This window comes from Apodemus sylvaticus, chromosome 21, assembly GCF_947179515.1.
Source record: "Apodemus sylvaticus chromosome 21, mApoSyl1.1, whole genome shotgun sequence".
NCBI lineage: Eukaryota > Metazoa > Chordata > Mammalia > Rodentia > Muridae > Apodemus > Apodemus sylvaticus.
This window is the reverse complement of record NC_067492.1, coordinates 35,206,621-35,218,036: the sequence shown is the minus strand read 5'-3', so window position 1 is coordinate 35,218,036 and position 11,416 is coordinate 35,206,621. Positions and strand designations below refer to the sequence as shown.

General features: G+C 49.0%; 1 protein-coding gene across 1 annotated transcript in view; it reads right to left on the bottom strand.

Annotated features, from left to right (window-relative positions):
• Positions 1–546: 546 nt before the first annotated feature.
• The window catches only part of Cngb1 (cyclic nucleotide gated channel subunit beta 1), a 62,653-nt gene continuing 51,783 nt past the window's right edge, over positions 547–11,416 (bottom strand). The window contains exons 27-32 of the mRNA XM_052167371.1: positions 11,112–11,209; positions 10,934–11,017; positions 7,922–8,040; positions 7,287–7,433; positions 1,550–1,769; positions 547–901 (exon numbers count right to left, since the gene is read on the bottom strand). Coding sequence (XP_052023331.1) covers positions 626–901; positions 1,550–1,769; positions 7,287–7,433; positions 7,922–8,040; positions 10,934–11,017; positions 11,112–11,209 — 944 coding nt within the window. The 3' untranslated portion in view covers positions 547–625. The remainder of the gene's footprint in view (positions 902–1,549; positions 1,770–7,286; positions 7,434–7,921; positions 8,041–10,933; positions 11,018–11,111; positions 11,210–11,416) is intronic.

Below are 11,416 nucleotides of genomic sequence, written 5' to 3'. Positions count from 1 at the left end.
GGTTCTCAACCTTCCTAATGCTGTGACCCTTCATGCAGTTCCTCGTGTGGTGGTGACCACACAGCAGTTATTTCCACTGCTGCTTTATAACTGTCATTTTGCTACTGTTATGAACCATAATGTAAATATCTGATATTTCCGATGGTCTTAGGTGACCTCCGTCAAAGGGTCTTTGGACCCCAAAGGGGTCTCCCAAGCATTTTGCTATTGGTTTGTTTCAGGGAAGCTTCTCACTATGTAGCCCTGGCTGACCTTGAACCAGGGGCTATCCTCAGGTACTCAGTGGGACTCCAGCTCTTCTCCACCATTTAAACAGAGGGTGGGCTCTGGTGTGGACCCTGCCATAACATCAACCCAGATTTGTCCAGCAGAGTTCTCCTTGATGTTGGAGCCCTCTCCTATTCTCTTCTCAAATCTTTTAAAAGTGCAAGGCGGTTTTCTTCTTGAAAATAGCAACCACTGCAGCGGGGGTGGGGGGGGCGGAGCAGAGAGCTCTGGGAATGGCAGGAGTTCGAGCATCACCACCACCTGATGAAATCTGAGCGTTTCTACAACAAGCCTGTGAGAAGGCACCCTCAGGCTGGGATGCATGGTGAGGCAGCTGGTTCAAAGTCAGGGTCCCACCTCACTCGGCCTCCTCCGCCTTCTTCTCCTCCTCCAGCTTCTCCACCGACAGTGTCTGCTCCCCGGGATCAGGGCCTGGACTCACACGGATCCTCACCGAGGGCTCCGGGGGTCCTGCTGCCTGCTCCGTGGTTCCCTCAGGCTTTGCTGAGGCTGGCGGTGGAGAGCTCCGGGCTGGGGCCTCCGGGTGCTCCTTGGGCTCTGGTGGCTCCTGGGGAGCAGGTTGGTCGGTGGCTCCAGAGCCCTCCTCTCCCCCGGCTTCCTGGGCGCGCTTGGCCTGAAACCCAGAGAGCACACATGAGGCACGATCCTCCAAGAGGCCTGGCAGAGCGGCATCGAGGTTGTGTAGGAGAAACAATATAGTATCAGCAAGTGGAAGTTTGAGGATGAGAGGCCAGCACATTTTGGGGAAAGTCTTGGGGATTTTTTTTTTTTTTTTATGTCTCCATATGTAGCTCAGGCTGACCATAAATTTGGTGTGGCGCACAAGTTGACTTCAAACTCAGGATCCTTCTGCCTCAGCCTCTCCTATACAGGGATTGCAGGTATAGGCTACGATGCCCAGCTATTAGGGAGAGTTTAGGGATCATATGTCTATTCTCTCAACATAATTTCTTATTTAGGGGTTGTTTGAGAAAGGGCCTCATGATGTAGCTCTGACTGCCCTGAAACTCTCTATGTAGCCCAGGCTGACCTAGAATCCGTAAAGAGAAGCCTTGGCTTCTCACCTATGGGAGATGTCAACCAGGTTTCTCTATCTATCCAGTTTGAACCTGTCTCTGTCAGTTCCAAGGAAACACCGCCTGCTGCTGTAAAGGAGACAGAAAGTCCCAACAGTGAATGTGTGGCCGGTTCTTGGAGGTCCCAGGCCGCTTTCTTGAAACAAACCTGCTAAGGGGCGAGAGCCAGGGCCCAGCCACCTTACCTGTTCCAGCAGCTGCTGCTGTCGTGCGGCTGCCTCCAGTGCAGCCAGTTCCTTGAGCCTGGCTCTCAGGTGGGCGAGCTTGCCGCCCTTGGCTCCCCTGGGGCCCATCTTTCCGGCAGCAGCCAGGGCAGCGTTGAAGAGCTTCGGGGTGCCCGCACGCGGGGGCAGGATGAGCACGCTCTTCTCCTCCTTGGGTTTGTTGTTGTTTCTTAGCATGCGCCTGAAAGAGAGCCACACCCATGTCCATTCCACGTGCGCAGTGGAATACCCCATCTGCGCCTGCGTAGAACCCTTAGCGTTGTTGGTCGTGGTGGCCGGTAGGGTTGGTGCTTTCAGGGTGCTGAGTGCTTATGCATAGAAGGATGCTTAGAACCGTCACAATGAGGTGGAGCTTACTGTCTGTGCTCTAGGGATAAGAACCCTGAGGTTAGCAGTGATTGATTGACTTGCCTGAGGTCACACGGGACAGACTGAAGGATACAGCTATAGTTTGGATGTGGTTGGAAGGGTTCATAGGCTCATGATGAAACTGGGAGAGAGGTAGCATGGAACCTTCGAGAGGCAGGGCCTATTGGGAAGTCTTTAGGGTCCTGAAGGAATGATCTAGTTCTCACAAAAGGGGTTGTTATAAAAGACATCTTGGCCCCCCTCTCCGCTTCATCTGAAAAAAAGGCTGGGGTTATTGTGCCCCTGAAAATGGGGGATGTTGAGGCTCAGAGCAGGGGCAGGGAGAGACATGCTCCAGATGGCCTTGAAGTGGCAGAGACAGAAGCAGAAGCAGGATCAGCTGTGACCCAGCACCCTGTTTCTGAGAACAAGGATGGAATTTTCCATCAAGAGAGCCTGTGCCTTTTACAAGGAATTTTTCTTGCTATCCACAACGTGTGATGAACAGCTTGGCTCAAGAACAATTGAATTTTGCCTGCAGTCTAGGGGGTGAGACTGCTAATTGGCAAATTCATTCATCAGGGTGCCAGCTCAATGTGTCTGCTTTTTGTTTTTGTTTTTTAAATGAGGCTGCTGCCGGCTGCTTAGCTAATCAGAGCCAGTGGGCTCACATTGTGTGCGGAGATATTAATCGCCTGAGATTTGCATTTCTCCCTGGGTTTCCCCGGGAGACACAAGCGCGGTCATCCATCAGAAGGCTTGGAAGCCGGCTCACCAGCAGCCCAAGCTCCGATGTCATGCAAGTCCATAATTCACACATGACAGGCAGCAGGAAGGCTCGGTGACAAAGAGCAACAGAGGGGACGGCTGCTGGCTGCTCGGCTTTGAGTCCTCGCAGGCAGACCTGTCAGCTTGAAGAGAATTCTCCATGATCCAGGCCTCTGCTCTGGAAAGTGCATGAGGCAGGAGAGCGGGACTAGAATATAGTATGAAAAAAGCCCATTTACAAAGAGGTGTCTTTAGGAGTGTTACTTTGAAGAGCATCTGGAATTTCAGTCTGTCTGTCTGCCTCTCTCCCTCTCTAAATATATTGTGTACCTATTTATTTAAATATTTGTATATATGTATATATGTATATATGCATATGTATGTATATCTATATGTGTATATGCATATATACATGTATATGCATGTATATATGTATGCATATATGTGTGTCTATGTATATGCATGTGTGTATGTATGCATATATACAAATAATATACTATACATATATATTTAACCACATGTCCCCATCACAAGGTCCTTCCTCACCATAAGTCCAAAGCAGCCAGCCAGGTCAGGCAGCCATGGAATGAAACCTTTGAAACCAAGAGCTAAAACAAGCTTAGCACTGATTTTCTCAGGGAAGGGTGTCACCTTGTCCGACACCAGCTACAGCACACACTAGGACTCAGTCTATGGCCACCTTGTGTGAGTCTGTGGCGATCACAAGGGTTGGCCTGTTAGCATCTGAGTCAGATTACTGCTCAGACCCCACCCACCAGCAGCAGCCCCTTTCTTTTGGAAAGGAAACAGCAAACCCTTTACCAAGGACCTGTTTGTGAATCTTGAACTCCCTAACTGACTCCCTGATGCCTGGATTCTAGGACAATCCTAATTTCCCTCATTTCCCCAAAAGGCTCAGGTAAATTTAGCCTTTTGGGCTTGAAATCTCCTCAGAGCCCCTGCCAGGCTGCTATCTGCCTGTCTGTCTGTCCATAGTGTTAATAACTCTTCTAATAAATCTTACTTAAAAGGATAATCTGCCTCAGTGGTCCCAGGCTGGAACCTATCTACCAGTGAGCAATGATCTCAAAGTGTTAGCAAGAGGAAATCTGAAAATAAGGGCCTGGGCTGGGTAAGGAGGGAGGCTGTCTCTGTGCGCAGGAGGAAGACACAGGACACACACACACAGGTCTTCAAGGTGGGTCTCTGCTATATAGGGAGTAAATTACAAGATAGCCTGGGCTATGAGATCTCACACACACACACACACACACACACACACACCTGCATTGTTATTCATAGAGTTGCAAAGCACTGTGTCAAGTGCTCTCTACTCTGGGGAAAGGGAGGGGAGGGGAGGGGACGAAGGGCGGTCTGTGACTGCAGCTGATTCCACAATAAGCTACCATTCACAAAACAGGAAGTAAGAAAACAGCCACAGGCCCTCCGTGAGAGTCAATGAGGTGACCAGATGGCACAGGCTTGTGAGCCCTGCTCCTTAGGAGGCGAGGCCAGCAGACCAAGATGGCGGAGCTCTCCGGGACTACAAAACAACAGGAATGGCAGCCTAGCCCATCGAGCAGAATCCTGCCCCAAATACAAATCAAATATGACAGACTTAAAGGCTGGAGGCTAGGCTCAGGGGGAGAGCCTCCACCTGGTGTGTGCAAGGCCCTGGGTACTAAAGAAAGAAAACAAAAAATATCCCTGAAACTAACCTAATGCATTCAGCCCTGTCATAGGGGCAGGTGACAGGCTAAGGCAGATGTGTGACACTTTCTGGAGTATACAGTTTTGTGCTTCAGGAGTACTGCTAACATTTTATATTCTCAAGAAAAAAAAAAAACAAAACAACAATTAAAAAAAAAAAAAAACCCAATCCTGTCCCTCACTGCCGAATACACCCAAGATCGCCCTCAGGAAGTGGAGACCAGAAGTTCACCAGGCCAGGCATGGTGGTGCATGGCTTTAAGTCCAGTACTGGAGAGGCAGCTGAACCTGAGTTCCAGACCAGGTAGGGCTACAGGGTGAGACTGTCCAAAAAACATTGAAAGTCAACTATAGTTGGATGGGTAGACCTTAAAACAGAAGGAAAGTCCAGCAAATAAACCTATACAATTAAAAAAAAAATGGGGCTGGAGAGATGGCTCAGTGGTTAAGAGTAGTGACTATTCCACCAGAGGTCCTGAGTTCAATTCCCAGCAACCACATGGTGGCTCACAACCATCTATGATGGGATCCGCTGCCCTCTTCTGCTGGGTCTGAAGACAACTACGGTATACCCAAATAAATAAATCTATTGTTACAAAGTCTTGTACATTACAGGAGAGCTAGTCAAACATCTGTGTTTTCTTATGATGTCTCCTGGACCCTCCTCTCCTGTTTGAATCCCCAATTATCCTCTGATTGGTCAATGTAGAACTGAGCAGCCAATGATTGGGCAGGGGAGAGAATGAGGCTGGACTTTCTTCCAGCCAGGGGAGGGGAGGGAGAGAGAAGAGGGGGGTACAATAACATTGTGCCTACACGCCTATCCAATCCCACGCTGGGGACCAAATCCAGAGTCCCAGGCACACTAGGTAAGTCTTTGTTGCTGAGCCATGCTCCAGCCCTTGACCCACATAACTTCAAACAATATTGGACTGTAGATATTTGAGCCAAAGGCAAAAATGACCTTATCTACTCTGCTAGGAAGGCTTGCTTTCTCACAGTGCATTGGTTAAAAACTCTGAAACATTGTATCATAGGCTGAACAAAGGAATAAACAATACAGAAGTCAGCCAAGTGTCTCAGTGTCAGGAAAAGGGTTTAGAAAGTGTAAAAAGAGGGCTGCAGTAGAAAGTGGGCTGCAGAGATGGCTCAGCGGTTAAGAGCACTGACTGCTCTTCCAGAGGTCCTGAGTTCAATTCCCAGCAACCATATGGCAGCTCACAACCAGTTATAATGGGTTCTGATGCCCTCTTCTGGTGTGTCTGAATGTGTGTGTGTGTGTGTGTGTGTGTGTGTGTGGTATGTTTTTATAGGCATGTAACACCACAGCAGGCCTAGATCTTGGTTTCTAAAAACTATTGGCATAGATATATATTACATAATATACATATATATTAAGAAAAGAAAAGAAATGAGGGCGACTCATTATTAAAAAAACAGTGTAGAAAGAGAGATTAGAACTAACTCTAGGGTTGCTCTGAAATTGCCTTAGAGATCTAGTAATTCATCACTATCTACAGTTGGCATGTATATGCTTACATATGTGAAATATTCATATTGATATACATAGTATATTCACATGTATATACTGATACATACTTAACTGGATTCAGATCTTGTTTCCATTTTATTCTTACCTCATTATTTTAAGAAATATAGCCCTGGCTGGCATGGACCTTGCGGCAGAGACATGACTGGTCTTGAATTTGCAGCAATCCCCCTGCCTCCGTGATTTATAGGCATGTAACTCCACAGCAGGCCTAGATCTTGGTTTCTAAAAACTATTGGCAGGGTGGATCTAGATAGAAGCGTGCATGCCTAATGTGGGTAAGACCCTGGGCTCCACCCCCGTCCCACCTCCCACAAAACTCCAGACATTCCCCACTAGAAGAAATTTGGTTCCTTGAAGAAACTGCCCTTTCCAGGAGGGCAGTGGCGTGGGAGGTGGGGATCCCAAGATTAGCGGGGCTACTTTGGTGTGCCTGTTTCTTCCCTGCAGACACAGGAAATGTTGATTTGTGACTGGGCATCAAAGGTAACAAACATCAGCTTGATGAGGTCCTACTGGCCAAACTAGAGCAACTGGAGCCTCAGAATAGCTGTAATAGGTGTAAAACAATGTAATGCCTGCTCATGGAGTAAACACACCCAGGAGATGGGGTGGGGAGGGCGGGCTTCCCTATAGCCGAGTGGGAGCCCCAGGAGTGGGAAGCCAGAGAAGGTTAGACAGAGATTTCAGAGAGACCACTGAGGAGCAAGGTGTCTCAGGGCAGATTAGTGTCCACCAAATGGCAGGTACAAGCTGGGTAGGAACAGGGACCTATATGTGACTGCAAAGAGCGTCCCCACTAATTGCTTGTCAAGTACAAAGAAACAGTAACTTTGAAGCACAGAAACCCTGTCACCGCGATTGAGGGGAACTCATTACCTGGGAAGAACCCAGACATTGTGCCCCCATATGCTGCTCTGAGGGGCACGTTCACCCAAGGTCACTTCTGCACCAAGTGCAGAACTGAAAAGCCATCGCCAGAAAACACCAGTCACACCTAATCCAAGGAGTATTCTAAAAACGTAGCTGGCCTGTTGGCTGCAAAGATATCAACACCATTAGAGATAGCCTCCTTAGTAAAGAACTGTCCCAAGTTAGAGGAGACAGGATGTGGGGCACATTATGCAGGGCAGGGCCTTTGACTTGATCCAGGAAGCTACCAGATACTCCACACAATCTGAACGTGGATTATTGATGAACAAACAGTATGGTTTCTATAGCAAACGCCCTGATATTCACACTGGCATTACAGCGATAGGAGAGGACTTCCTTCTCCCAATCACTGCTCAAAACCTGAAAAGAAAAGACAGAGGGAGTCTGTACCTAGCCTTCTTCCGAAGTAACTTCTGAGATTCCGGGTAATGCACCAAAATTTCATTCAAATCCTTCTTGTCCAGAATGAAGAGGTTGGTGAAGCCGTGTGCCACCACGTTGGCCGTGCGCCGGTTGCCGCCCCCGACAGCCAGCAAGCTGCAGGAGAAGAGGCAGGGAAATGAGGCCTTCTGGAGGCTGTGGTTTTAGAGAAATTGTTTAGGTTTTTGCTGCTATTGTTTGGTTTTGAGACAGGATCTCCCTATGGAGCTAACCCTGGCTGTCCTGGAATTCACTCTGTAGACCAGGCCGGCCTTGAGCTCTCAGAGATCTGCCTGCCTCTGCCTCTGCCTCCTCCACAGTGCTGGGATTAAAGGTGTGCACCATCGTGCCTGGAATTGTCTAGGTTTTGCAATAGGATATCATTGTTTCTTTCCGGCTGAGCCCCTGTGGGTGTGTGCCGCCCAGTGGCTTGGCTTTTTGTTCACAGTCATTCGACTGCGCAATACCCCACCGCCTTCACCGTGCGCCATGGTGGCACTGATCCCACACGTGCTGGCAGGGGTGAGAGCTTTACTTGCTATAGTTTCACACGAGCCCAGTCCCAGTCTTTGCTCAGGGTGCATCTGACACCCACCGCCACTGACCTTATCTCTCCAAACACCGATCCGGCTTTGAGTGTCACCAGCACAGCCTTCCCATCCGGGCCGCCCAGCACCTGCACCTGCCCCGCCTGGATAATGTACATCTCTCGGCCAATCTCCCCCTAGAACAGAAGAGGGTTGAGTCCCGCACCCCACAGCCACGGAGGCTGCCCCAGCCCTGCCCCACCACATTGCATGGAGTGGTTGGGTCGGTTTCCTCTTGGCCTCCATTGTCTCTTCTGTATGTTGGGTATGATGCTAGTCAGAAGTTCTTTCTTGTACTATCCATGGTCCACACCCAAGTGAGAATCCATGCCCACTGCCTCCGGAGCTCAGCTAGTGTTTGCTGAGATGGGAAGGAAGGTAACTGTCAGGAGGCCCACAGGCCCCAGGGCATTTTCTGGGCTGATGCCGGTGGGCGGGCTTCCCACAAGTGAACCTTGGTAAGATTATGCTCTGCCGAGACCATAATGCAAAGTCAAACCAGGACTGGGATTTGAGTTCAGACAGCCTGGCTTCAGGGGGCATGGTTGACATGATTAATTTCTGTCCCCCAAACCTAGGCTCTGTCTGGCAAAACTCTAATCCCCAGACCTCCCGATATGCCCTTATTTGGCAATAAGGTCGTTGCAGATATAATTCTATTAAGATGGCCTACTTAGGTAGGCTGGCCCTAATCCTATCCAATTTACACTATTGCAGGAAACATCTGTAGGTGAAAGAGAGCCAAAGAGAAGTTGCTTATCTTGCTACTTGAGGAAATGGGCCAGTTGGTTTGCTAGCCCTGTCATACAGTGGTTCAAATCCCAAGCTAAAGCCAAAGGAATAAATGAATGAATGAATGAATGAATGAATGGACAAATGAATGAGTGACTATGGGAATGGATGAATATATGGCTTGCTCTGGATTCGATCAGAAACGGGAATCTGCCATACACCTCACCCAATCCTCACCCTGTCCTGGTGGCCACCTGTCAATCACACCCATCATGATTAAAAGGGATGACAGTAACCCAGTCACACCTTGATTTACTCTACAGAGTCCCAGCACATCGCACACATGCGTGATCTGGTGTTCCCTTCTCTGTTCTATCTGACATCTGGGATCAAAGTGTGGGTGGGGGGTCAAAGTCCCAGTGTCTCGGAGAGTCACCGAGGAATAACAGCAGAGGGTGCTACTCACACACGCTCCCCAACACCTGAGTCACCTGATGCAAACTCCATGCCACCATACAGAAAACTGTGAAAGCAATTGTGCTACCCTATGAGGGAGGCACTGTGCCTACACCTCATCCACAAAGACAGGACTCAGAGAGGGCAAGCCACCTAGCCAACGCTGCACTGCTAGGAAGTATATAAAGTGCTCTATTGCCCCAAACTCCCCCCAGCCCCCAAGGCAGCAGGTTTAAATGTCCATCCATCTGAATTCCACTCTCATCCCCTGGCTCAGCAGTTCACTGCCAGAAACGTCATTGCTACATAGCATACCTCCGACTGTGACGTGTTCGTGGTTGCATAGCACTCCCAATGCTCCAAAGCAAATAAGTAATTTAAAATGAGGGGGCTGGATGGAGGCTGGAGAGACGGCTCAATGGTTAAGAACACTGACTGCTCTTCCAGAGGTCCTGAGTTCAATTCCCAGCAACCACAAGCTGGCTCACAACCATCTGTAATGGGATCTGATGCCCTCTTCTGGTGTGTCTGAAGACAGCTACAGTGTACTCACATTAAATAAATAAATAAATCTTTAAAAAATGAGGGACTGGAGGGAAAGCTCAGTAGTTAAGAGCACTCAATACTCTTCTAGAGGACCACAAACATTTATATATGCATTTATTTAATTTATATTATTATTACTATATAAAATATAAATGTATTAATTATACATACATACACGTATATATGTAATGTACATAGATGTATGCATGTATGTGTATATATATATATATATATAGCCAGGCATGGTGGCATACACCTTTAATCCCAGCACATTTCTGTGAGGTCAAGGCCAACCTGGTCTACATAGGGAGTTCCGAGACTGCCATGGCTATATAGAGAAATCCTGTCTCAAAAATAATAAATAATAATAATTTTTAAAAGGTCAAATCCACCTGACAGGGGCTTCACCCCATACACTCACCCAGGCTTATTTTATTTTAAAGATTTATTTATTATATGTAAGTACACTGTAGCCAGAAGAGGGCACCAGATCTCTTTATGGATGGTTCTGAACCACCACGTGGGTGCTGGGATTTGAACTCAGGACCTTCGGAAGAACAGTCGGTGCTCTTACCTGCTAAGCCATCTCTCCAGGCCCTCACCCAGACTTATTAATACCTCTGTACAAAAGACTTGAATCTGCCTACCCCCTGCCCCTGGTGACCTTGCTGTCACCTTGGACCCCCTAACAAGGAGCACAGAAAACTTTGGACCCTGTCAAGAGTCAGATTCTAACATACATGTTTCCTGTGTGGCTCAAAGCAGTGAAGGGGACCTTGTGGGGAGTGGTACAGGGAGGTAGGACCTGTGGTATCTGACAGGGAGGGCATCACCTGGGGAGACCTGTGGTATTCACCTGTCCCTTTAATGACAAGCTCTCCTCCCGTGCTGAGTCTTGCTATTATAGAAAGTGGGACCCAGGGCTAGTCAATGTTCTGTTTCATCCAGACGCTTGGATTTTGATGTGAAATTTTCCAACTTTTAAACACCGGGGATTAATTCCACTTAAAGAAATTCGCAAAACACCTCAGGGCCGTAAACCACCCACGGGTCCCCGGTTGTAGCTGTTAACTTGGCCTGTCCCTTCACCCACTTTGCGGATGGCAAGACTGAGACCCTGGAAGCAGTTTTGTGGCTTAGAGCTCTACCACCCCTTTTCGGCAAGGCGGGCTCCTCTGCGTGAAGGGAGCTTTGGAAGCACTTGGCAGCACCCAGGGCTCCTCTACATCACGGCCGCTGTGCTGGGTGAGCAGACACCCTCCCGGGCCCGGCAGGCCCACGGCCCACACAGCTCACCTTCTTGCACACATAGTCATTGGGTAGGTAGACGACTGAACGAAGCCTCTTGAGCATGTCGAAGATCATCTGCCGGTCACAGCCCTGCCCAGACAGAGCGGAAGGAGTCTGTCAGAGGAAGGCAGGGGCTTTGTCCCAGATCCCCCAGCGCGAGGGAGGGCACTGTGGGGGTGGGTACCTGAAAGAGTGCCACTTTGCTGACGATGTTGTAGTTCACATCAATCGCCAGGTCCAATCGCATCTTGTCCGGAAGCTGTACCATCAGCTCTGACTCGTCTGGGAAGGAGACCCGGCAGGGGTCAGAGTTCAGACCTGGCCTGCATGTCGCACACCCACACACAACCACGTGAGGCCCTGCTCTGGCTCAGCCAGCACAGCTTCCCCTGCCACAGGAAGCTGACCCCCTCCACACACTTTGATTTTTTTTTTTTAAACAGTGTATGCGAGCAAATGCACTGCACCATGGTACCCAGGTAGAGGTCA